The sequence below is a fragment of the Anomaloglossus baeobatrachus genome, chromosome 1, assembly GCF_048569485.1.
Source record: "Anomaloglossus baeobatrachus isolate aAnoBae1 chromosome 1, aAnoBae1.hap1, whole genome shotgun sequence".
Taxonomy (NCBI): Eukaryota; Metazoa; Chordata; class Amphibia; order Anura; family Aromobatidae; genus Anomaloglossus; species Anomaloglossus baeobatrachus.
Genome location: NC_134353.1, coordinates 951,629,393 through 951,655,470, shown reverse-complemented (window position 1 = coordinate 951,655,470; position 26,078 = coordinate 951,629,393). Strand labels below are relative to the sequence as shown.

General features: G+C 54.6%; 2 protein-coding genes across 3 annotated transcripts in view; both read right to left on the bottom strand.

Annotated features, from left to right (window-relative positions):
* LOC142256961 (uncharacterized) overlaps window positions 1-26,078 on the bottom strand; it is a 404,836-nt gene that overhangs the window by 291,199 nt on the left and 87,559 nt on the right. The gene's annotated exons all lie outside the window — the stretch shown is intronic.
* LOC142303547 (uncharacterized) overlaps window positions 14,738-26,078 on the bottom strand; it is a 71,089-nt gene continuing 59,748 nt past the window's right edge. The window contains exons 4-6 of the mRNA XM_075345005.1: window positions 15,123-15,299; window positions 14,917-15,040; window positions 14,738-14,835 (exon numbers count right to left, since the gene is read on the bottom strand). Of these exons, the coding sequence (XP_075201120.1) occupies window positions 14,738-14,835; window positions 14,917-15,040; window positions 15,123-15,299 (399 nt within the window). The remainder of the gene's footprint in view (window positions 14,836-14,916; window positions 15,041-15,122; window positions 15,300-26,078) is intronic.

The window sequence follows — 26,078 nt, the reverse complement described above, 5'->3', positions numbered from 1 at the left end:
AAGCCCATACCATCGGGGACTTGGCTGGATAGAAAGGTTTGTGGATTTTTCCGTTGTGGGGACTGCTCCTACTGTGGCTATATGAGACCATCCAAGTCTGTCAGGAGTTCAAGTAATGGCAGGGAGTTCTTCATAAGGGATTTTGCTAACTGCAAAACTGCGGGGGTCGTCTATGTGGCTACCTGCACCTGCCCCCGGGACTATGTGGGGAAGACTAGGAGAGAGTTCCGGAGGCGGGTGGGGGAGCACCTGGGCGACATCCGCAATAAGCGTGATACCCCCTTGGCCAGACACATGATTGATACACATGGGGGAAACTCACACCAGGTATCCTTCTGTGTCATGGAGGTTGTTAAGCCCAATCCCAGAGGGGGTGACATTGACAAGTGCATACTACAGAAAGAAAGTGAATGGACCTTCAGATTGGATTCCTTAACCCCTAAGGGAATCAATGAACAGTTGTCATATGCGTGTTTCTTGTAACAACAGGGTGACACTGATGGGGACCCTAAGATGGGATTTTTGGCCTTAGATGTCCTGTTTATAGGATAGCATGAATTGTTTGTTTATTTATGTATCTGAATAGATGTCCTCCAGTGTCCTGAGTGTAATACAGGATATCATGTCGTCTTGATATATCCTCAATATCACTACACTATTATAATTCTACCCAGTCTCCAGTCGTTGATCTAGTTGCGCCCCCGCAAACCCCCTCCCCCCCCCCCCCACAACCCACCCCCCTTTCCCCTTTGTTTATACGGGATATCCCTCTATCTTATAAACAGTCTAGGGGATAAGTCATTAAAACATCTGCTGTTCTAGGGTGAGATACTGATATATGTGCGGTTCATATGATGTGCGGTTCATATGATTATATGGCTGTACACGGTTGGAATAATCAGGGCACGGATACACACTGTACTGCCATAAGTATGCGCTCCACTGTGGAACGCGGAAGTGACGGGTTATCATGTTGCCCGGTTACTGTGGTATGCATCCTGGCGCCTCCCAGATCTCGGGAGAGCTGGTGACGCGGTTCCTGTATGTCCTGGGACCCGCCCCCTGGAGCGTGCGGTTGACACGGCTCCATGTGATGGGGGCGGGACGTATTTGCGTCCCAGGGAGGAAAACGGAAGTGAACGAGGGAGTGGGGATGCCGAGTCTGTGAGCTTCCTGGGACCATCCCCCTGAGGCACAGCAACGCGGCCCCACGTGCTTGGGGGCGGTGCTGGCGTGCGTTCCACGGTGGAACGCGGAAGTAGATGTATGCACTATATTGGAGATGGGGGAGGAATACCAACCGGACACATGGCGTTAACGGATAAGGTAATTGGGAACCTGGTGCCTATTGGCTAGCGCCCAGACCTGGAGGACACCTGAGGGGTTATAAGGGGAATTAATCACCTGGTGGCCCCTTCAGAATCATGTGAATCTGGCAGCATTTTGACTGCCACAGGTTTATCTTACCACAACAGTTTGATATCGGCCTCCTGATGAACCAGAAAATGGGGAAACGCGTTGAGGCAGCATAAGAGGCAACACAAGCTAAGTTTTACATCCCTGCTATACGTTGAATTCAGTGAGAAAAGACCTGCAGCCTCAGTTTAGAGGTTGATTGGGGGTTGTATATGGCACAATATCACTTTATGGTCTGCACTGCACTTTAATTATATGCACTGCACTTTATCTTTTTGGCCAGGGACCCATAGGGTTATAGCAGGGATAGCCGACGAGGAGCGGGGGCGCCATTGCGCAATTTTAGGGTGCCAACCTCCGCGGCTAGGCAGAGCACAGGAGGGAGTGGACATTGTAGGGACTATTTCCCTCTCTCTTCTGTGCACATAGTCACACAAATGTGGTATATATTTTTTAGTATCTAATATAATTAAATGTTAAGTTTTAGATAGGGTTTATGTTTACTGGTGTACATCCCTAAACTAGTGGAATCGGTGTCCGAGATTGGTCAAAAGCGTCATGCATGTCCATTTCCGTAACTTGCCACAATGACTGAGGAAGCAGCAGTAGACACGGTTGATGTGGCGGCCGGTGGTTGGCAAGGTCCGCTAGACTGCGTTTAAGCTCAGTAAAATTCCCAGAATAACTCATGTTAGTTGTGCATGTGCCGGTTCATTCAGTAGGAGTCCAATGATTGGAATTTCTGCCTTTTGCGAGTTTTTTGTTTTTTTTTACAAAGTTTGCAAATAATGTAAGTTGGGTCATTCTTTGCAATCTCCAAAAAGGCCCAGGCTAGGCAACCGTTCCTACGTACTACAGACCCGCGAGTGCTTGTGGCTAAGACTGAAGCGCTTGTCCTGGTTGCATCACTACGTGTTTGTTCGTGAAACGGCAACGTAACAACCTCCTTTTCTGTTGAGCTACTCGGCTGCATGCCTCTGGGTTCACACCAAGTGGGATCTACAACCTAATAGCCATCGTCTCTGTTGTCCCACTCTTCGCCCTGAGAGTCACCCTCCTCCTCTTCCTAGCAACCAAAAATTGAGTTTTGCATAGAAAAAGGGAATTTTGTTTACTTACCGTAAATTCCTTTTCTTCTAGCTCCTATTGGGAGACCCAGACAATTGGGTGTATAGCTTCTGCCTCCGGAGGCCACACAAAGTATTACACTTTAAAAAGTGTAACCCCTCCCCTCTGCCTATACACCCTCCCGTGGACCACGGGCTCCTCAGTTTTGGTGCAAAAGCAGGAAGGAGAAAATTTATAAATTGGTCTAGGGTAAATTCAATCCGAAGGATGTTCGGAGAACTGAAGACCAAGAACCAAAAGAACAATTCAACATGAACAACATGTGTACACAAAAGAACAACCAGCCCGAAGGGAACAGGGGCGGGTGCTGGGTCTCCCAATAGGAGCTAGAAGAAAAGGAATTTACGGTAAGTAAACAAAATTCCCTTTTTCTTTGTCGCTCCATTGGGAGACCCAGACAATTGGGACGTCCAAGAGCAGTCCCTGGGTGGGTAAAAGAATACCTCAAGATAAAGAGCCGAAAACGGCCCCATCTTACAGGTGGGCAACCGCCGCCTGAAGGACTCGCCTACCTAGGCTGGCGTCTGCCGAAGCATAGGTATGCACTTGATAGTGCTTCGTGAAAGTGTGCAGACTAGACCACGTAGCTGCCTGACACACCTGCTGAGCCGTCGCCCGGTGCTGCAATGCCCAGAACGCACCTACGGCTCTGGTAGAATGGGCTTTCAACCCTGAAGGGAGCAGGAGCCCAGAAGAACGGTAGGCCTCGAGAATCGGTTCCTTGATCCACCGAGCCAAGGTTCACCTGGAGGCCTGAGAGCCCTTACGCTGGCCAGCGACAAGGACAAAGAGCGCATCTGAACGGCGCAGGGGTGCCGTGCGAGACACGTAGAACCGGAGGTACCTTCAAGGTTGCAGGGCCCGGTCCCTGGGGATGAAAACGCTCCGGTCCAGCAGGTTCCACCAGGGGCTGCGGATGGAGCACGGTCTCAGCAGGTGAATGACCGGTGAAGCTCCCACTTCTCCCAGAGCCGCATAAGGGATGGTGAAGGAGACGGCATGTGGCTCCAGCCTTTGTACCCGCCATGGGTACCTCAACCTTAACAACACCGCCGACATAGTGGGGTGAGAAGGGAGCATGCCGGGGACCCCATAGGGGACCTCTTTTCTTCCAACCGTCATACTATGTATGAGAAATCTTTTTTTTTTTCTATGAGTGGATGTATGCCTCCTTCCACACAAAGCATAAAACTGAGGAGCCCGTGGTCCACGGGAGGGTGTATAGGCAGAGGGGAGGGGTTACACTTTTTAAAGTGTAATACTTTGTGTGGCCTTCGGAGGCAGAAGCTATACACCCAATTGTCTGGGTCTCCCAATGGAGAGACAAAGAAATTAGTCTTTATCAAGATAGAAATTATATATATGAAACTATATTTTTATTGTAAATTCATCACATCTACAATTACAATACAATAAATATTACAAAATACATTTTATACATAAAGTGCTGGTACACACATTTATTTAACCCCTTCAGCCCCGGGGCACTTTCCGTTTTTGTTTTTTGCTCCCCTTTAAATTCTTTATTTTAAAGACCGACTCGAGAACACACAAAATAACAACTGCTGCACAGAGAGCAGAATAACAGATTTCAAATATTTAACATTGACATGTAGCCCACTCTTCCTCTCCCCTGTACATATCCAGTTACTGCAACTGCTCGAGTCAGGCCCAGTTTAATCCTTTTATGAACCAACCCAACAAGGGTAGAATACAGAACATACATAGGAAGAGAAAGCAAAGCCCAAAAGAATTTAGAACAGGATAAGAGAAAGAGGAAGAAAGGGGAATGCAGGGGAGGGGAGAATAGGAGAAGATAGGGGACAAAGAAGTGAGAGGAAGGGAAAGCGAGAGAAGAGAGGAGAAAGAGAAGAGAAGAATAAAAAAAAAAAAAAAAAAGGGGGGAGGAGGGGGGGGGGGAGAGTGCTCCTCCAGAGCCTCACAGCAGCCGTGGAGCAGCGAGTAATCTGGCGTAATCCGCCGAGTAAGTGAACTCCAACCATGGGAACCAGGTCCTACGAAAACCTTCCTGACTGTCATTGAGAGAGGATGTCAGGTCCTCCATGTGCCTTAGGTCATCAACCCTTGAAACCCACTGTGCCAATGTGGGGGGGGTAGAGGACTTCCAGCCCAGCGGGATGCACGACCTGGCGGCCATTACCAGAAATCTAAGCAAAGAACGCTTGTATCTATGAGCCGGGAGTTCCGAAAGCTGTAAAATAAACAGTTCCGGACCCAGTGTCTCAGCCGTGCCGGTCACCAGTCTAATTACCTCCCTCACTCCTGACCAAAACCGTTGCAAGGAAGGGCAAGACCAAAAGATGTGCACATAATCACCCTCCCCCGAGCCACACCTCCAGCAAACGGGATCGACTGAGGGGAATATCCTATGAAGTCTGGTCGGGACTCTATACCACCTAGTCAACAGTTTGAAGTTGGCCTCCAACATTCTGGAACTGATCGAAGTTTTATGTGCCATCATTAGGACGTTGTTTCGTTGCGTGTCTGATAGGGTCGTCCCAAGGTCCCTTTCCCACTGCCGCAAATAAACCGGGGTGGGCAAATCTCCCGGGTCTGATAGCAAATTGTATGCCAGGGAAAGTGAGTGCCGCAGGGCCCCCTCTCCCAAGCACAATTTTTCGAATCTTGTGAGAGGCCCAGCATACCGGGCGAAGCAGGGAAGGGAGCTCAAGAAATGCCTCAACTGCATGGCCCTCCATCTCCCCAGGGGGTCCGGAGGCAGGAGACCACATATATCCGAAAGAGATAGCCAGTCACCCTCCTCTCCCATCTGGAAAGCTCTGAATCTGCCCCCCTGTACCCAACTCCGAAAAACTGGGTCCGAGAGGCCAGGACGGAAATCCGGATCTCCTATAATTGGTGACATGGGGGAAGGCAACGGCAGGAGGAGGCGCCGAACCTCTCCCCTCGAACAACATTCCAGAGTAGCGCCAATGGTGGGGTGAGATCTCAGAGAGGCCGGGGAAAAACTCCCGACCCAAGGCATGGCCGGTAGATGCACCTCCGAGAAACTCTGTTCCAGGGCGACCCATGGTTTCATCCTAGAGTGACGACACCAGTCCAGAACCCTAACCATATGTGTGGCCCAGTAATATTTTTTCATATCAGGTATTCCCAGCCCTCCCCTACGCTTAGGTCTGCACAATAGGGAACGGGAAAGTCTTGCCGGCTTATTCGCCCAGATAAATTTAGTATATAGTGAGGCCAATTCCTTGAAAAAAGAGCTCGGGATCTTAATTGGCAGGGCCTGGAAGAGGTAAAGTAGTCGTGGTAATATGTTCATCTTCAATATTGCACACCTCCCAAACCATGTGAAAAGACCCCTCGCCCAGTTTGCGCAGTCTGTTCTAATGGACTGCAGGAGAGGAAGATAGTTCAGCTTATATAATTGGCTGTTGTCCGCTGCCAGCTGGACCCCCAGGTACCTCAGAGAGTGATTAGCCCACTTAAACCCGAACGCCGATTGAAGCGAAATAACATGATCTTGGGGGAGAGATACATTCATAGCCTCCGATTTTGACATGTTAATTCTAAAATTAGAAAGAGAGGAGTATGTTTCCAGCTCTCTCAGTAAATTGGGCAGGGAGACCCGAGGATTGGTGATAAAGAAAAGTAAATCGTCCGCGTACGCCGCGATTTTGTAGGTGGAGCCCGCAACTGTAGGGCCAGAAATGTCAATGTTACCTCTAATTCGGCTAAGCAGGGGTTCCAGGGTCAGGATAAAGATCAGGGGTGAAAGGGGGCATCCCTGCCTTGTGCCGTTAAGAATGGAAAATCTATCTGAAAGGAGACCGTTCACCCTGACCGCGGCAGAGGGGTTGCTATACAGAGAGCATATCCACCTGAGCATCATCCTCCCCAACCCCACCTCCCGCAGAACCTCCTCCATGAATATCCAATTGACTCTGTCGAACGCTTTTTCTGCGTCGGTCGACAAGAGCATCAGGGGCAACCCTTCCGAATTAGCCCTGTGGATTAGATTCAGCGCCTTAGTGGTGTTGTCCCTCGCTTCCCTTCCCTTCATGAACCCAGCCTGGTCAGGGTGGACAATCCCCCCCAGCAATGGAGAGAGTCTCTCTGATAATATTCTGGTGAAGAGCTTCAAGTCTGTGTTGAGGAGGGAGATGGGTCGGTAACTAGAACAAGAGGTAGGGTCTTTACCCTCTTTAGGAATGACTACTATATTAGCGGCCAGGGAGTCTCTCGGCAAGTGGACTTTTTCGGAGAGTGAGATATTGTTAAAGGCCGAGAGAAATGGGGGGAGCAGCATCGAGCCCATCTTTTTGTAGTAAAGCAGGGGGAAGCCATCTGGGCCAGGGGCCTTACCAGTGGGGGAATTTTTAATTGCAGCCCAGTACTCCTCCTCTGAAATGGGCCTTTCCATGGCGTCCGCATCCTCCGGTTTAAGGTGTTTCAAACCGGAGTTTGAAATGTACTTCCGGATACGCTGCCGTAGTTCCGTCCTGGCCCTCTCCGACCGCCCCCCATCTATTGAGTAGAGAGAGGAGTAAAAGTCTTTAAAGGCGGAGGCTATGTCTTTTGGAAGAGTGGCCCACCTGTCGCCAGAAATGTGCACTCTAGGAACATAGCCCCTCGCCCTCTGGATCCGGAGGGCCCTAGCCAGGGTCCTGCCACTTTTATTGCCATGTTCATAGAAATGCCGCCTGCACTTAGCTAGCGCTCCCTTGGCCTTTTGATATAACAGGGACCTGAGTTCCTCCCTCTTCCTAGCCAGATTGACGCCCACGTTCCCTCCCAGAGACCCCTTGTGCACTGCTTCCAACTCCCTTATGGCTGCTAGGAGAGATGTAACCTCAGCCTCCCGTTCCCTTTTCAGACGGGCCCCATGTTTAATGAATAATCCCCTCACAACACATTTGTGAGCTTCCCACACAATGTTGGGGGACATCCCCTCCCCCCCACTACAGTCAAAATATTCCGTCAGGGCCTCCCTTATTTCTTGCATTGTCACCGGCTCATTGAGTAGCGAGGTGTTCAATATCCACTGACCCTGCCTCCCGATGGGACATTCAAGGGACAGAGTGACCGTGATCAGCGCGTGATCAGAGAAAGATATGCACTCAATTGAAGCATCCACCAGAGAGTGTAGGTCCCCATGTTTAATAAAAAAGAGGTCCAACCTAGAATAGCAGTCGTGCGCTGCAGAATAAAATGAAAAGTCTTTGTCTGATGGGTGCAGCAATCGCCAAGTGTCTATCAGTTGGTGGTCATGTAGTCCCCGTCTCATCCGCCGCAGCGTCATGTGTGGCATACCGGACACCCCTTTTGAACTGTCTCTCAATGGTTCCAACACTACATTAAAGTCACCCCCGAGAACCAGAGTGCCCTCCGAGAATTCCTCTATCTTCTCAAGGTACCGCAACAAGGTGGGACATTGGCCCGCATTTGGCAAGTATATTGCCACGAATGTGAATAACTGAGTAGCTATGCGTCCCTTGAGCATCATAAGCCTACCCAGGTCGTCTGTCTGAGAGTCTAACAATTCCCAAGGGAGCGTACTGGACATGAGGATGCTCGTTCCCCTAGATCTAGGATCAGGGGAGGGTGAGTGGTGCACAATGGGGTACCTTCTGTCCGAGAGTCTGTAAGGTTTAGCTTCACAGTAATGTGTCTCTTGTAGGAAGGCCACCTGGATTCGGTTTTTCCAAAGAAGGTTCAGCAGGATAGACCGTTTCTCCGGGCTATGAAGGCCCTTGACATTCAGTGAGCCCACCCGCAGATCGGCCTGCCTCTGTTTCGCCATTCTCTGTCGCGAGACCCTAGAGGAGCAAACCAAAAAAAAGAAGAGGGGAAGGGGGAAGGAGAGAAGAAAAAAAAAAAAAAAAAAAAAGAGGGAAAGCTGGTAAAAAGAGAGGAGGGGTAGAAAAAGTAGGAAGTAGCTGAGACCCTTTAGCAGGGGGAAGAGAGAAAGGCAAAAAGTTCAGAGAAGAGAACAAGAAAGTGGAAAAGCAGCAGGACTGCCGCTCGCAGAACCAGGGACCAGCCCAGGGACTACTAAGGAAAAGATAGGGACAAGAACTGACATGCGACCAGAGCGCATACCCGCGCCCCTCTTATTAGCACTAAATGACCCCTCTCCCCGACGGAGAGGAAGGGTCAGCCGGTTAACCACCCACACCCCCCACCACCCAGGATGAACTCGGTAAAGAAAAACATCCCCCCCCACCCCCGAACCTAAACTAGACATTGCCATAGAAATAGAATTTTCAAAAACTTTAGACAATAAACTATGTCCAGAGAAAACTAGCCCAAGGCCAGGACTCCTGCTTAGGAGTCGTAGAGACGAAAGAGAGCCTCCCAGCTCCCCGTTCTTTGACTCCGTCTCCCGTTGAAAGCACCTCCGTCTCACATCTTGGACCACTCCTTCCTCCCAGCAGCATCCGGTACATGCCAAGTCCCTCAAGGGACACCACTTTGAGCAGAGCGGTTGCCTCCCTTCCTCCTCCGCAACCCCGGGGGTGCCCGGGGTTCCCACTCCAACCAGTCCGGAATTGAGCAGTCTGGTATTCCCAGGAAGGCAAAAAGATTAGGAAGCTCTGAGTGCCTCCTCAGCAAAAACACAGAGTCCCCCTTGCGTACTATCAAATGGAAGGGATGGCCCCATCTGTATGAGGCGTTTGCTTCTTTGATGCCAAGCAGGAGAGGATGAAGCAGGCGTCTCATATATAGTGTGCGGCTGGAGACATCAGGAAATAACTTCACCATGGCCCCATCCATCTCCACCGGTCCATATGACCAAGCTCCCTGTAGGATCCTCTCTCTGTCTCCATAATAGTGCAAACGACATAGTACATCTCTAGAGGAGGGGACTGATCTAGGGCCCGACCTTGCGACTCTGTGAATTCTGTCAAAGAGGTAGGTAGCATCCAAGGGGCGATCAGTGACCCGGTTGAAGATGTTTAAAACTTTAGTACGCAGGAGTTCCTGGGGCCAGTCCTCCGGTATACCCTTTAGCCTGATATTATTTCTTCTGCCCCTGTTCTCTTGATCATCCAAGAGCAGGGCAAGGTCTCTGATGCGGGCATTGGATGACTCACAGTCTCTCTCAATCCTCTCCATTCTGCTCTCCAGGGACTCCTGAGCCTGCTCTGTGGCCTCAATTCTGTCCTCCAGTACCACCATTTCCTCCCTCAAGGCAGACAGCGCCATCTGCTGGGAGGATTCAATTCTAGCTACAACGTCCTCCAAATCTTTCTTGCTGGGGAGGGCCAAAATAAGCTCTCTCAGGGCTTGTAAGTCCCCCTGTGGGGGGCCAGCATGCATGTTGTTTAGTGTAGCGTGAGGTTCCGTGTGCCCCGTGAGCGGGGGGGTCCCCTGTGTGCAGAGCATGGCTGGTATCCCCGGGTCTGGTGATCCCCCCAGGGCCCCCTCACTATCCACAGCAGCGTGCTGCGAGGCAGGCTGAGCAGCCTCCCCCCTCCTCCAGTCCTCTGTACCTGGGCCCGCTCCGTCCAGTGCCACCGCCGCCTCTGTCCTCCGATTCTCTGCTCCGCTGATCCCCTGCACTGCTGCACAGGCTGTGGGAGAACGCCGAGCGGCTCCTGGGGAATCTCCAGCTGGAGGACGCCACGCGCCCGCCGGCGCCATCTTGCTCCGGACCGCCTGCGGAGGTTCAGAGCCCGGCGCCGTCAGGAACCTTGTGAGGCTCCCCTGGGGTCTCTGACTCGTCACCGGGGAGGCAGAAGCGGGCGCTACCCCCGGTTTCTTCTTGGGGGCCATCCTGGGTAAGTGGGGGCTGCAGAATATAATAGTATTAGGCTGTGGGCGCAGGAGCTCTGGGATCCAGCGTCCTCACGCTTCCATGTCAGGACACGCCCCCTTTTTGCTCCCCTTCTTCCGAGAGCCGTAACTTTTTTATTTTTCCGTCAATCTTGCCATATGAGGGCTTGTTTTTTGCGGGACAAGTTGTACTTTTAAATGAAACCATAAGTTTTACCATATGGTGCACTGGAAAACAGCAAAAAATTCCAAATGCGGAAAAATTGCAAAAAAAGTGTGATGGCACAATAGTTTTTGGGATGTTTTATTCACGGTGTTCACTATATGGTAAAACTGATGTGTGGGTATGATGCCTGAGGACATGCGAGTTTGTAGACACCAAACATGTATAGGTTTACTTGTATCCAAGGGGTTAAAAATAAATGCACAAGTTTGTCCAATAAAAGTGGCGCACGTTTTGCGCCATTTTCCGAAACACGTAGCATTCTTATTTTTTGGGATCTATGGCTCAGTGACGGCTTATTTTTTGCGTCTTGAGCCGACGTTTCTAATGGTACCATTTTTGCGCAGATGCTACGTTTTGATCGCCTGTTATTGCATTTTGCGTAAAACTTGCGGCGACCAAAAAACGTAATTTTGGCGTTTGGAATTTTTTTGCCACTACGCCGTTTACCAATCAGATTAATTGATTTTATATTTTGATAGATCGGGCATTTCTGAACGCGGCGATACCAAATATGTGTATATTTATTTCTTTTTTAACCCTTTAATTTTCAATGGGGGAAAAGGGGGGTGATTTGAACTTTTAGGTTTTTTTATTTTTTAAAACTTTTGTTTTTACTTTTTTTATTTTACTAATCCCCCAATGGGTGCATGAAGGGTTAACTGTGTTACACCTACCACTGAATTAATAATGTAAAGTGCCAATGCAATATCAGAAGGGATGGCTGACCCCAAGTAAAGAGAAATACAAGCCCTATATATGCAGCCAGGTAAGGATTCTTAATTAGGCTACTTTCACACTTGCGTTTATTTCCTTCCGTTACAATCCGCCCTTTTGGAAAACAGCGGAATCCGCTAACGGATTCCGCTGTTTCCCATAGACTTGTATGGGTGACGGATTGTACCAAAAGGACCTGCGTTGCTTCCGCTGAGCGACGCTCCGTTGCTTCCGCCCAGCGGGAGGAACGCAGCATGTAACGTTGTTTTGAGCAGCGGAATTCTCTGGATTCCACTGCACATGCTCTTTTTTTTTTTAAAATCAAACTTTATTTTGGCTTGCGGTGGCCGAACGTTCAGCTGAGCGCCCGGCCGTCGGCAAGCGACAGCGCTCAGCTGAACGACCGGCCGCCAGCATGCCCGGCCGCCGGCAAGTGACAGCGCTCAGCTGATCACCCGGCGGCCGGCAAGTGACAGCGCTCAGCTGATCACCGGCGGTCGGCTGCAGGGAGCGATCAGCTGATCACCCGGCGGCCGGCTACTGGGAGCGATCAGCTGATCACCCGGCGGTCGGCTGCAGGGAGCGATCAGCTGATCGTTCACAATAGTCTGCCGCTGGTAAAACTGTAAAAAAAAAAAAAAATCAAAACGAATTGCGTTGTTTTGCAGCATCCGTTGTGCCACTATATGCAACACATCCGTTGCAGCCGTTACACAATGCAATGCAACGGATACCGTTCAACGCAAGTGTGAAACTAGCCTTAATCTCTTATACCAAGACTGGCAAAATGGTTAATCTATTGTACAGAGATGGAAATACCTTTAGGGCAATCTGTCAGCAAATACCAGGATTACTGGGTATAGTCAGCCACCCTTAGGCTATGTGCGCACTTACCGGATTTTGCCGCGGATTTTTTGCGGTTTTGCTGCATGTTTCGCTGCAGAAAATGGCGGATTTTGACAGCTGCATGTTTTGCTGCGGGATTCCCGCAGCAAAAACAAGTGCATGTCAATTCTTTTCCGCACGTCGCTGCGGGATTTCACTCCGTTGACTCCAATGTTAATCATGAAGTCCCGCAGGGAATAACGCAGGCAGCAAATTCTGTGCGGTTCACTGCGTTTTCCTGCGTTATTCCCTGCGGTATTTCGCGGTTTACCTCCGGTAATGTACATCGCTGCCTGCGGTTTTGCAGGGAAGTGATGTCATTACAGGAAGAGGAAACCGTGCAGAGAGTAAACACACACAGACACACACACACAGACACATCACAGACATATAGAATACACACACAGACACATAGAACACACATAGAAAGCAAACAGAAATATAGAAAAAAAAAAAACACGTGGGCTCCGCTGTATATTTACCGTCCAGCCGAGGTAAGCACACAGCGGCGGCCCGGTATTCTCAGGCTGGGGAGGGAGAGGGGCAGGGTTAATGTCCCCCGCCTCACTCCCCCTCCCGCAGCCGAGAATATCAGCCGCAGCTGCCCCGGCACTGTCGCATGCATTATGCGGCAGCACCGGCGTGTCCCCGGCTCTTCCTGTCGCCGTGTAGCAGTGGCGGTCAGGGTAATACAAGGGGTTAATGGTGGTGGATCACCGCTATTAACTCCAGGCTTGATCATGGCAGCATCTATGTGCCAGCTGACATGATCAACCCGTAAGTAAAGTGAATAAAACACACAGAAAAATCCTTTATTTTAAATAAAACACAAACAAGCCTCGTTCACCCTTTTATTAACCCCTCCCGAAACAAAGCTCAGGCGTAATCCACAGCTCCAGCATAATCCACAGGTCCGGCGCTGCTTACATCCAGCAGCGACTGACACAGCGCTGAATGAATGCAGCCTCGCAGCAGACAGCAGAGGTAATTACCGGTCATTTCCCACGGCCGGTAATGTGAACTCACTGCCGACCGTGGGAAATGCAGCGATCTGTCCTCTATCCCTCTATCTATTCTTCTGTCTCTTTATCTATCTATCTACTATCTGAGAAAGAAATGATTTTTTTATTTCTTTTTTTTCAATGTGCTTTATTGCATTGAATGCAATAAGCACATGTACCAACCCGCACGCGGCAATACCGCGGTAAAACCGCAGCAAACCGCATGCGGTTTTCGGGTGCGGTTTGCCGCGTTTTTTTTACTGCGGGTGTGGTAATCTTTGAGAGCATGCGAAATTTTCTCAAGAAAATTCCATTTCCCAGTGCGCACATAGCCTTAGACTAGTGGGGGGTTAACACATGGATGAATGAGCAGCAACCAAGGGTCAAATCACACCGCCCAGCACCTCATTGATGCACCCATTGGTCTGGGTATTTGTGCAATAGTCTGTTTTGTATTTAACTTATTATATCACACTGCACCAGTTTGTGGTTTTTGGTTTTATGGGGTAGGGTGGTTTTAAATAAATCTGTGTGTAAGAGCACTTTATGTATAAAATGTATTTTATAATATTTATTGTACTGTAATTGTAGATGTGATGAATTGACAATAAAAATATAGAACTTATATATATATGAAACTATCTTGATAAAGACTAATTTCTATGCAAAACTCAATTTTTGGTTGCTAGTGTTAATATGGTGAGGTGTGCCATTTGTAACAAATGCTGAATATGGAGTTGTATTTCCTGTTTTGGTTTAAAAATCTTCTCCTCTTCCTGCCTTGACAGCACAGTACAATACGCGTGCGCCTTGGGTATCTTAGGCTCATCATCATCACCTCCATATCCAGGGGTTAACGTCTGTTGACGAGGGTCTGGATCCTGCTCGGACCCGACTTTGTCCAGACCTGGATCCAATTAACAATGATTTTGGGCATCAGTGAGAGATGCTTTCCTCTTCTTCAGTCTGGGAATCTTTCGAACAGACCTGTGATACTCACGGGATAGAATATGTGAACAGCTCTGCAGACTCACCCATCTGTGGTTCCCCACAATCATTAGGTGGTTTTAGAGTTGTGACATGGGTGGAGGCAAGAGTAATTGGGGTGCCACCTCTGAAGACTACTGTGTGTGATGTTGAGGAAGAGAAGAGGCCACTTGATGCAGTGCTTGCTGTCCACTGTAGCACATGGTCTTTCTCGCCCTCATCTACAAGTCAAAACGCTGTGCGGCTGCCAAAGAAAGAGTGGAGTAGCCCATCCAGTAACAGAAGTTGTCAGTTATCTTTGGATAGGAAATGCCACTATTTGTTCAGTACAGCTTTCAGGAACATTAGCACCTACCCTACATACACCACAACCGTGAGATTTCCTACTCATGTTTGATGTATCTTTCCCGTCTTTTAACCAGCTGTCTCAAAACCCGAGGCCCATACATGTCACTAATAATCACTAATGAAATGTCAATTTTTGTCTGGCCCACGGATTTTGCATGTGAGGTCTGTGGTCAGTTGTGATCCTGCCGTCTTCACCGCTCTCATTACACAAGTATAAAACATTTAATACTGGAGGAGAAAACAAGACTGAACACAAGGAGGTCACAGCCGTCTACACCTCATAGGGGAGATCTCCATCTACCTGAGGATCCTGTGGAGGAGGAGGAGGAGCGGGACATCTCTCTGGGGTCGTCCTCGTACTGGAGAGACCTGCAGGAGACACAGACAGGACGGACATCATTATTACATACAGATAATTATAGGCCGGGTGTATTCAGTCCTGTCTATTACCTGGTGATGTGCGGGGCTGGGGCTCCTCCATCATCACCTCCTTGTACCGGTCCTTGTGTCCTTCTAGATACTCCCACTCCTCCATGGAGAAATAGACGGTGACGTCCTGACACCTTATAGGAACCTGACAACACAATGATACCGTCATCACCCAGAATCCTCCAGTGCCGTCCTGTATAATGTCCCAGCATTCCCAGCAGTGTCACCTCTCCAGTCAGCAGCTTAATCATCTTGTGGGTGAGTTCTAGGATCTTCTGGTCATTGATGTCCTCATGTATCCGGGGGTGAGGTGGAGGCCCCGGGATTGGGCTTAGGGTTCCTCCCAGTCCTTCACACACAGGGGCCTGACAGCGATCACTAGAGGTCTTCACTACTGTGTAATCCTGAGTGTGGAGACATTAATAATATCACTACAGACATTTCCAGAGTCCATCACCTCCCCGGTCATATCCTCTGTTATCCCCATAGATAATGATGTAATGTGATGACATCAGAACCTCTCACCTCCCCGGTCATATCCTCTGTTATTCCCATAGATAATGATGTAATGTGATGACATCAGAACCTCTCACCTCCCCGGTCATATCCTCTGTTATCCCCATAGATAATGATGTATTGTGATGATATCAGAACCTGTCACCTCCCCGGTCATATCCTGTTATTCCCATAGATAATGATGTAATGTGATGACATCAGAGCCTCTCACCTCCCCGGTCACATCCTCTGTTATTCCCATAGATAATGATGTAATGTGATGATATCAGAACCTCTCACCTCCCCGGTCATATCCTCTGTTATCCCCATAGATAATGATGTAATGTGATGACATCAGAGCCTCTCACCTCCCCGGTCATATCCTCTGTTATTCCCATAGATAATGATGTAATGTGATGACATCAGAGCCTCTCACCTCCCCGGTCATATCCTCTGTTATTCCCATAGATAATGATGTAATGTGATGATATCAGAACCTCTCACCTCTCCAGTAAGAAGGAAGATTATCTCTAGAGTTAGGTTTAATATATTTTCCATAATTTTGTCTCCATCTTCAGTCATCTTCTATGGATCAATCAGGAAAAACAAAACGAAAATATCAGAAGATCCTTTATTGTAAAGAAAATCAACTAAAAGAAAAAACACAAAATATAACTGAAGATAATGAGGGGAAATCATCTGAGCAGATATAACAGTGCAGATATCGTCTTCCCTCTTCTCTGCTGGCGCCGACTGACCCCGATCTGAGCAGGAGACTGTGCAGCAGATCGGGCAACTCCAACACTTTCTTCTTGGTCCTAAAACTGTACGGCTTTAAAGGAATCAGTGTGCCGCTGTCTCAACCCCCCACAGTGACGTGCAGGGGTGGTCTGTCACTCTCTTTCTCTCCCCCTCAGTTTGGTGCAGGGTCTGTCACTCCCCCACCCCCCCATGTGTAGTGCAGGGTCTGTAGCTCTTTACGACGCAAAAATGTTTTGTTAAGAAATCCCCAGTATGTCTGTGATTCCTGCACAGAAGCTTCAGTTACCAGGATGGTAAAATGGACGGAGACTAAGGCTATGTGCGCACTGGGAAATGGAATTTTCTTGAGAAAATTCCGCATGCTCTCAAAGATTACCGCACCCGCGGTAAAAAACCGCACCCGAAAACCGCATGCGGTTTGCCGCGGTATTGCCGCGTGCGGGTTGGGATGTGCTTTATTGCATTCAATGCAATAAAGCACATTGAAGAAAAAAAAAAAAAAAAGTCATTTAATCCTGAGATAGTAGATAGACAGAAGAATAGATAGAGGGATAGAGAGATAGAGGACAGATCGCTGCATTTCCCACGGTCGGCAGTGAGTTCACATTACCGGCCGTGGGAAATGACCGGTAATTACCTCTGCTGTCTGCTGCTTTCATTCAGCGCTGTGTCTGTGACAGTCGCGGCGGGATGTAAGCAGCGCAGGACCTGTGGATTACGCCGGAGCTTTGGTGCGGGAGGGGTTAATAAAATGCTAAATGAGGCTTGTTTGTTTTATTTAAAATAAAGGATTTTTTGGTGTCTGTGTTTTATTCACTTTACTTATGGGTTGATCATGTCAGCTGTCACATAGACGCCGCCATGATCAAGCCTGGAGTTAATGGCGGTGTCCCCCACCATCATTAACCCCTTGTATTACCTTGCTGCCACTGCTACACGGCGGCAAGAAGAGCCGAGGACACGCCGGTGCTGCCGCATAATGCATGCGACAGTCCCGGGGCAGCTGCGGCTGATATTCTCGGCTGCGGGAGGGGGAGTGAGGTGGGGGACATTAACCCTGCCCCTCTCCCTCCCCAGCCTGAGAATACCGGGCCGCCGCTGTGTGCTTACCTCGGCTGGAAGGTAAATATGCAGCGGAGCCCACGTTCTTTGTTTTCTATATTTCCGTTTTCTTTCTATGTGTGTTCTATGTGTCTGTGATGTGTGTGTGTTTACTCTCTGCACGGCTTCCTCTTCCTGTAATGACATCACTTCCCTGCAAAACCGCAGCAAGTGATGTACATTACCGGAGGTAAACCGCGAAATACCGCAGGGAATAACGCAGGAAAACGCAGTGAACCGCACAGAATTTGCTGCCTGCGTTATTCCCTGCGGGATTTCATGATTAACATTGGAGTCAATGGAGTGAAATCCCGCAGCGATGTGCAGAAAAGAAGTGACATGCACTTGTTTTTGCTGCGGGATTCCCACAGCAAAACATGCAGCTGTCAAATTCCGCCCAGTGCGCACAGGATTTTTTTTCCCCATAGGTTTTGCTGGTGATTCACTGCAGAGATGTTATGAACATTTTCTGCAGCGAAACATGCAGCAAATCCGCGGAAAATCCGGTAAGTGCGCACATAGCCTAAAGGCCGCTTTACACGCATTCCATGACCGCAACGACATATCATTGCATGTAAAACCCCTTTTAGAGTATAAAGTGAGAGCCTCGCACCCCCCACAGGTCACACACACTCCGGGACCCCTCAGTGATGGCCGCGCTCCCCCCACAGGTCACACACACTCCGGGACCCCTCAGTGATGGCCCCCCACAGGTCACACACACTCCGGGACCCCTCAGTGATGGCCGCGCTCCCCCCACAGGTCACACACACTCCGGGACCCCTCAGTGATGACCCCCCCACAGGTCACACACACTCCGGGACCCCTCAGTGATGACCCCCCCACAGGTCACACACACTCCGGGACCCCTCAGTGATGACCCCCCACAGGTCACACACACTCCGGGACCCCTCAGTGATGACCCCCCCACAGGTCACACACACTCCGGGACCCCTCAGTGATGACCCTCCACAGGTCACACACACTCCGGAACCCCTCAGTGATGATCCCCCACAGGTCACACACACTCCGGGACCCCTCAGTGATGGCCCCCCACAGGTCACACACACTCCGGGACCCCTCAGTGATGACCCCCCACAGGTCACACACACTCCGGGACCCCTCAGTGATGTCCCTACACAGGTCACACACACTCCGGGACCCCTCAGTGATGGCCCCCCACAGGTCACACACACTCCGGGACCCCTCAGTGATGGCCCCCCACAGGTCACACACACTCCGGGACCCCTCAGTGATGGCCGCGCTCCCCCCACAGGTCACACACACTCCGGGACCCCTCAGTGATGGCCCCCCCACAGGTCACACACACTCCGGGACCCCTCAGTGATGACCCCCCACAGGTCACACACACTCCGGGACCCCTCAGTGATGACCCCCCACAGGTCACACACACTCCGGGACCCCTCAGTGATGGCCCCCCACAGGTCACACACACTCCGGGACCCCTCAGTGATGGCCCCCCACAGGTCACACACACTCCGGGACCCCTCAGTGATGGCCCCCCACAGGTCACACACACTCCGGGACCCCTCAGTGATGGCCCCCCACAGGTCACACACACTCCGGGACCCCTCAGTGATGGCCCCCCACAGGTCACACACACTCCGGGACCCCTCAGTGATGGCCCCCCACAGGTCACACACACTCCGGGACCCCTCAGTGATGACCCCCCACAGGTCACACACACTCCGGGACCCCTCAGTGATGACCCCCCACAGGTCACACACACTCCGGGACCCCTCAGTGATGGCCCCCCACAGGTCACACACACTCCGGGACCCCTCAGTGATGGCCCCCCACAGGTCACACACACTCCGGGACCCCCTCAGTGATGGCCCCCCACAGGTCACACACACTCCGGGACCCCTCAGTGATGGCCCCCCACAGGTCACACACACTCCGGGACCCCTCAGTGATGGCCCCCCACAGGTCACACACACTCCGGGACCCCTCAGTGATGACCCCCCACAGGTCACACACACTCCGGGACCCCTCAGTGATGTCCCTACACAGGTCACACACACTCCGGGACCCCTCAGTGATGGCCCCCCACAGGTCACACACACTCCGGGACCCCTCAGTGATGGCCGCGCTCCCCCCACAGGTCACACACACTCCGGGACCCCTCAGTGATGGCCGCGCTCCCCCCACAGGTCACACACACTCCGGGACCCCTCAGTGATGGCCGCGCTCCCCCCACAGGTCACACACACTCTGGGACCCCTCAGTGATGGCCGCGCTCCCCCCACAGGTCACACACACTCCGGGACCCCTCAGTGATGGCCGCGCTCCCCCCACAGGTCACACACACTCCGGGACCCCTCAGTGATGGCCGCGCTCCCCCCACAGGTCACACACACTCCGGGACCCCTCAGTGATGGCCGCGCTCCCCCCACAGGTCACACACACTCCGGGACCCCTCAGTGATGGCCGCGCTCCCCCCACAGGTCACACACACTCCGGGACCCCTCAGTGATGGCCGCGCTCCCCCCACAGGTCACACACACTCCGGGACCCCTCAGTGATGGCCGCGCTCCCCCCACAGGTCACACACACTCCGGGACCCCTCAGTGATGGCCGCGCTCCCCCCACAGGTCACACACACTCCGGGACCCCTCAGTGATGGCCGCGCTCCCCCCACAGGTCACACACACTCCGGGACCCCTCAGTGATGGCCGCGCTCCCCCCACAGGTCACACACACTCCGGGACCCCTCAGTGATGGCCGCGCTCCCCCCACAGGTCACACACACTCCGGGACCCCTCAGTGATGGCCGCGCTCCCCCCACAGGTCACACACACTCCGGGACCCCTCAGTGATGGCCGCGCTCCCCCCACAGGTCACACACACTCCGGGACCCCTCAGTGATGACCCCCCACAGGTCACACACACTCCGGGACCCCTCAGTGATGGCCCCCCACAGGTCACACACACTCCGGGACCCCTCAGTGATGGCCCCCCACAGGTCACACACACTCCGGGACCCCTCAGTGATGGCCCCCCACAGGTCACACACACTCCGGGACCCCTCAGTGATGGCCCCCCACAGGTCACACACACTCCGGGACCCCTCAGTGATGGCCCCCCCCACAGGTCACACACACTCCGGGACCCCTCAGTGATGGCCCCCCACAGGTCACACACACTCCGGGACCCCTCAGTGATGGCCCCCCACAGGTCACACACACTCCGGGACCCCTCAGTGATGGCCGCGCTCCCCCCACAGGTCACACACACTCCGGGACCCCTCAGTGATGGCCCCCCCACAGGTCACACACACTCCGGGACCCCTCAGTGATGACCCCCCACAGGTCACACACACTCCGGGACCCCTCAGTGATGACCCCCCACAGGTCACACACACTCCGGGACCCCTCAGTGATGACCCCCCACAGGTCACACACACTCCGGGACCCCTCAGTGATGGCCCCCCACAGGTCACACACACTCCGGGACCCCTCAGTGATGGCCCCCCACAGGTCACACACACTCCGGGACCCCTCAGTGATGGCCCCCCACAGGTCACACACACTCCGGGACCCCTCAGTGATGGCCCCCCACAGGTCACACACACTCCGGGACCCCTCAGTGATGACCCCCCACAGGTCACACACACTCCGGGACCCCTCAGTGATGACCCCCCACAGGTCACACACACTCCGGGACCCCTCAGTGATGGCCCCCCACAGGTCACACACACTCCGGGACCCCTCAGTGATGGCCCCCCACAGGTCACACACACTCCGGGACCCCTCAGTGATGGCCGCGCTCCCCCCACAGGTCACACACACTCCGGGACCCCTCAGTGATGGCCCCCCCACAGGTCACACACACTCCGGGACCCCTCAGTGATGGCCGCGCTCCCCCCACAGGTCACACACACTCCGGGACCCCTCAGTGATGACCCCCCACAGGTCACACACACTCCGGGACCCCTCAGTGATGACCCCCCACAGGTCACACACACTCCGGGACCCCTCAGTGATGACCCCCCACAGGTCACACACACTCCGGGACCCCTCAGTGATGGCCGCGCTCCCCCCACAAGTCACACACACTCCGGGACCCCTCAGTGATGACCCCCCACAGGTCACACACACTCCGGGACCCCTCAGTGATGACCCCCCACAGGTCACACACACTCCGGGACCCCTCAGTGATGACCCCCCACAGGTCACACACACTCCGGGACCCCTCAGTGATGGCCGCGCTCCCCCCACAGGTCACACACACTCCGGGACCCCTCAGTGATGACCCCCCACAGGTCACACACACTCCGGGACCCCTCAGTGATGGCCGCGCTCCCCCCACAGGTCACACACGCTCCAGGACCCCTCAGTGATGGCCCCCCACAGGTCACACACACTCCGGGACCCCTCAGTGATGGCCCCCCACAGGTCACACACACTCCGGGACCCCTCAGTGATGACCCCCCACAGGTCACACACACTCCGGGACCCCTCAGTGATGACCCTCCACAGGTCACACACACTCCGGGACCCCTCAGTGATGGCCCCCCCACAGGTCACACACACTCCGGGACCCCTCAGTGATGGCCGCGCTCCCCCCACAGGTCACACACACTCCGGGACCCCTCAGTGATGACCCCCCACAGGTCACACACACTCCGGGACCCCTCAGTGATGACCCCCCACAGGTCACACACACTCCGGGACCCCTCAGTGATGGCCGCGCTCCCCCCACAGGTCACACACACTCCGGGACCCCTCAGTGATGGCCGCGCTCCCCCCACAGGTCACAGAGGAGTCCCCGTCTCTACAGCCCGCGCTGCCCCTGCACAGAGGAGCCGGGGACACTCACAGCTGCAGCAATGAGGCCGCTTCTTCTGCTGGGATGTAGCGGAGGGGATGTGCGGGGTTTCCCGGGGCAGGCAGCGGGGGCCGCGTCCTGTGCTGAGGGCTCTGGCTCCGGAGAAATCCCAGTGGTGGGAGGAGCTCGGGCTGTTTCCTCCGCCCACTATAATCCTGCGGCCCCGCCCACTATAGTCCTGCGGCCCCGCCCACTATAATCCTGAGGCCCCGCCCCCGCTGCTATTATACACAACTCCAGGCCCCGGAGACTGAGAGAATGTTACTTCCTGGTATCAGCAATGGAGGCCCCGCCCCTTCTGGTCACATGGGCGTGACGTCACCAGAGGTCCTTGTAGCCACAGAGTGAGCCGTTAGTTACCCTGGTTCCTCCGCACTCCGTGTGTTTCCTGCTGTCGGTGCTCCGGTACCGGCGCCGTGTTCTTCCTCTCGGCTGTTGATCCGAACCATCCCATAATCCCAGACTCCCCGTCCTGTCAGACTTCACCTCAGGCAGCTGCTCCTCTCCTCACAACATCCCGCCTAAACCACCGCACACAGACTGCGGGGGGAGGACGAGTCCAAGAGTCACACATCAGAGGGGGATTGTCTGCTGTTAGGCCCCTTTCACACGTCAGTGATTCTGGGACGTTTGTGCTTTTTTTTCTACGTACCAGAATCACTGACATACGCACACACATTATAATGAATGGGTCTGCTCACACGTCAGTGATTTTTCACTGCACGTGTCTCCGTGCGGCGTACCCGCGTGTGCGTGATTGCTGCACGGAGACATGTCCATTTTTTTCTGGCATCACTGATGTCCCACGGACCACGCAGTGGTGTCGTCCGTGAAACACGTGCCAGAAAAAAACGTGCATTTAAAATAATAAACATTTTTACTTACCCGGCGTCCAGCGATGTCCTCTGCAGCCCGTTCTCCCTGCTGCTTCTGAGCCGGCTGATTACTGTCGCGCATATTCATGATGCACGACACAGCCGACCCGGAAGCAGCTGCTGCAGGGGTCAGCGCCGGCCGGATGCTGCACCGCGGGAGGATTCAGCACCACGGAGAGCGGGAGCGGGCACAGGTGAGTTGATTTCTAAGTGCAATCACGGGCCACGGAGAACGGAGCCCGGATTGCACTTAGACAACCCACGTGTGCCGTGATTCACGGCACACGCAGGGACATGTGCGTGTTTTACACGCCAGTGAAAAACGTCTGTGTTTTTCACTGACGTGTGAAACGGGCCTTAGGCCTCTGCCACATTCACGTGAAAATTACGCTCGTGCCGAGAGACACGTATTTCCCCTGCATGTTGCGTGCAGGTAAGTACGTGTCTCTGGTACGTGCGGGACACGTGTGTTCTACGTGTGCTATCCGCGATAGCACACGTAGAACCGGTAATTAACATACTCACCTGGTCCTTCCTGATGTCCGTGGTGCTGATCCTCGGTCTCCAGCCCTCCCGTCTCCCCGCTGCTGCTGCTGCCAGGCAGTGAAGTGAATATTCTATGAGATTAATGAGCGGCGGTCGGCAGCAAGAGGCAGCAGCGGCAGAGACAGGAGGGCTGGAGAAGGTGAGTAAATGGGTTTTTTTTATTCCACTGACACATGTGTTTTCTCCGGCACGTGTCACACGGGACCGCATCCACACTACACCCATGTGGTACGGGTGCGGGCCGTGTGACACCTGTGCTGCAGGAGAAAACACTGACATGTCAGCGCTTTGAAAAACGCACACACGTACAAACGCACACGGACACACGTTCCGTGTGGTTTTACGTGTGTGTGCCTGCTACAATAGGGTAGCATTGCTTAACGTGTCTCCGTGCCGCCGGTACGTGTAAAAAATGACAAACACGTGCCGGCGGCACGGATGTGTGTTGCAGGCCTTAACCACAGTGTAATGTGTGGGGGGAGGAGCCTCGTGTGTAATGTGCGGGGGGTGGAGCCTCGTGTGTAACGTGCGGGGGCGGAGCCTCGTGTGTAACGTGCAGGGGCGGAGCCTCGTGTGTAACGTGCGGGGTGCGGAGCCGCGCGCGTGTAACGTGCGGGGGCCGGAGCCGCGCGTGTAACGTGCGGGGGCCGGAGCCGCGCGTGTAACGTGCGGGGGGCAGGGCCGCGCGAGTAACGTGCGGGGGGCAGGGCCGCGCGTGTAACGTGCGGGGGGCAGGGCCGCGCGTGTAACATGCGGGGGCGGAGCCGCGCGTGTAACGTGCGGGGGCGGAGCCACGCGTGTAACGTGCGGGGGCGGAGCCTCGTGTGTAACGTGCAGGGTGCGGAGCCGCGCGTGTGTAACGTGCGGGGGCCGGAGCCGCGCGTGTAACGTGCGGGGGCCGGAGCCGCGCGTGTAACGTGCGGGGGACAGGGCCGCGCGTGTAACGTGCGGGGGGCGGAGCCGCGCGTGTAACGTGCGGGGGGCGGAGCCGCGCGTGTAACGTGCGGGGGGCAGGGCCGCGCGTGTAACGTGCGGGGGGCGGAGCCGCGTGTGTAACGTGCGGGGGCGGAGCCGCGCGTGTAACGTGCGGGGGTCGGAGCCGCGCGTGTAACGTGCGGGGGCGGAGCCTCATGTGTAACGTGCGGGGTGCGGAGCCGCGCGTGTGTAACGTGCGGGGGCCGGAGCCGCTCGTGTAACGTGCGGGGGGCAGGGCCGCGCGTATAACGTGCGGGGGGCGGAGCCGCGCGTGTAACGTGCGGGGTGCGGGGCCGCGCGTGTAACGTGCGGGGGGCAGGGCCGCGCGTGTAACGTGCGGGGGGCAGGGCCGCGCGTGTAACGTGCGGGGGGCGGAGCCGCGCGTGTAACGTGCGGGGGCGGAGCCTCGTGTGTAACGTGCGGGGTGCGGAGCCGCGCGTGTGTAACGTGCGGGGGCCGGAGCCGCGCGTATAACGTACGGGGGCCGGAGCCACGCGTGTAACGTGCGAGGGGCAGGGCCGCGCGTGTAACGTGCGGGGGGCGGAGTCGCGCGAGTAACGTGCGGGGGGCAGGGCCGCGCGTGTAACGTGCGGGGGGCAGGGCCGCGCGTGTAACGTGCGGGGGCGGAGCCGCGCGTGTAACGTGCGGGGGCGGAGCCACGCGTGTAACGTGCGGGGGCGGAGCCTCGTGTGTAACGTGCGGGGTGCGGAGCCGTGCGTGTGTAACGTGCGGGGTGCGGAGCCGCGCGTGTAACGTGCGGGGGCCGGAGCCGCGCGTGTAACGTGCGGGGGGCAGGGCCGCGTGTGTAACGTGCGGGGGGCGGAGCCGCGCGTGTAACGTGCGGGGGGCAGGGCCGCGCGTGTAACGTGCGGGGGGCGGAGCCGCGTGTGTACTGTGCGGGGGCCGGAGCCGCGCGTGTAACGTGCGGGGGGCGGAGCCGCGCGTGTAACGTGCGAGGGGCAGGGCCGCGCGTGTAACGTGCGGGGGGCGGAGCCGCGTGTGTAACGTGCGGGGGTCGGAGCCGCGCGTGTAACGTGCGGGGGCGGAGCCTCGTGTGTAACGTGCGGGGTGCGGAGCCGCGCGTGTAACGTGCGGGGGGCAGGGCCGCGTGTGTAACGTGCGGGGGGCGGAGCCGCGCGTGTAACGTGCGGGGGGCAGGGCCGCGCGTGTAACGTGCGGGGGGCGGAGCCGCGTGTGTAACGTGCGGGGGCGGAGCCACGCGTGTAACGTGCGGGGGCGGAGCCGCGCGTGTAACGTGCGGGGGTCGGAGCCGCGCGTGTAACGTGCGGGGGCGGAGCCTCATGTGTAACGTGCGGGGTGCGGAGCCGCGCGTGTGTAACGTGCGGGGGCCGGAGCCGCTCGTGTAACGTGCGGGGGGCAGGGCCGCGCGTATAACGTGCGGGGGGCGGAGCCGCGCGTGTAACGTGCGGGGTGCGGGGCCGCGCGTGTAACGTGCGGGGGGCAGGGCCGCGCGTGTAACGTGCGGGGGGCAGGGCCGCGCGTGTAACGTGCGGGGGGCGGAGCCGCGCGTGTAACGTGCGGGGGCGGAGCCTCGTGTGTAACGTGCGGGGTGCGGAG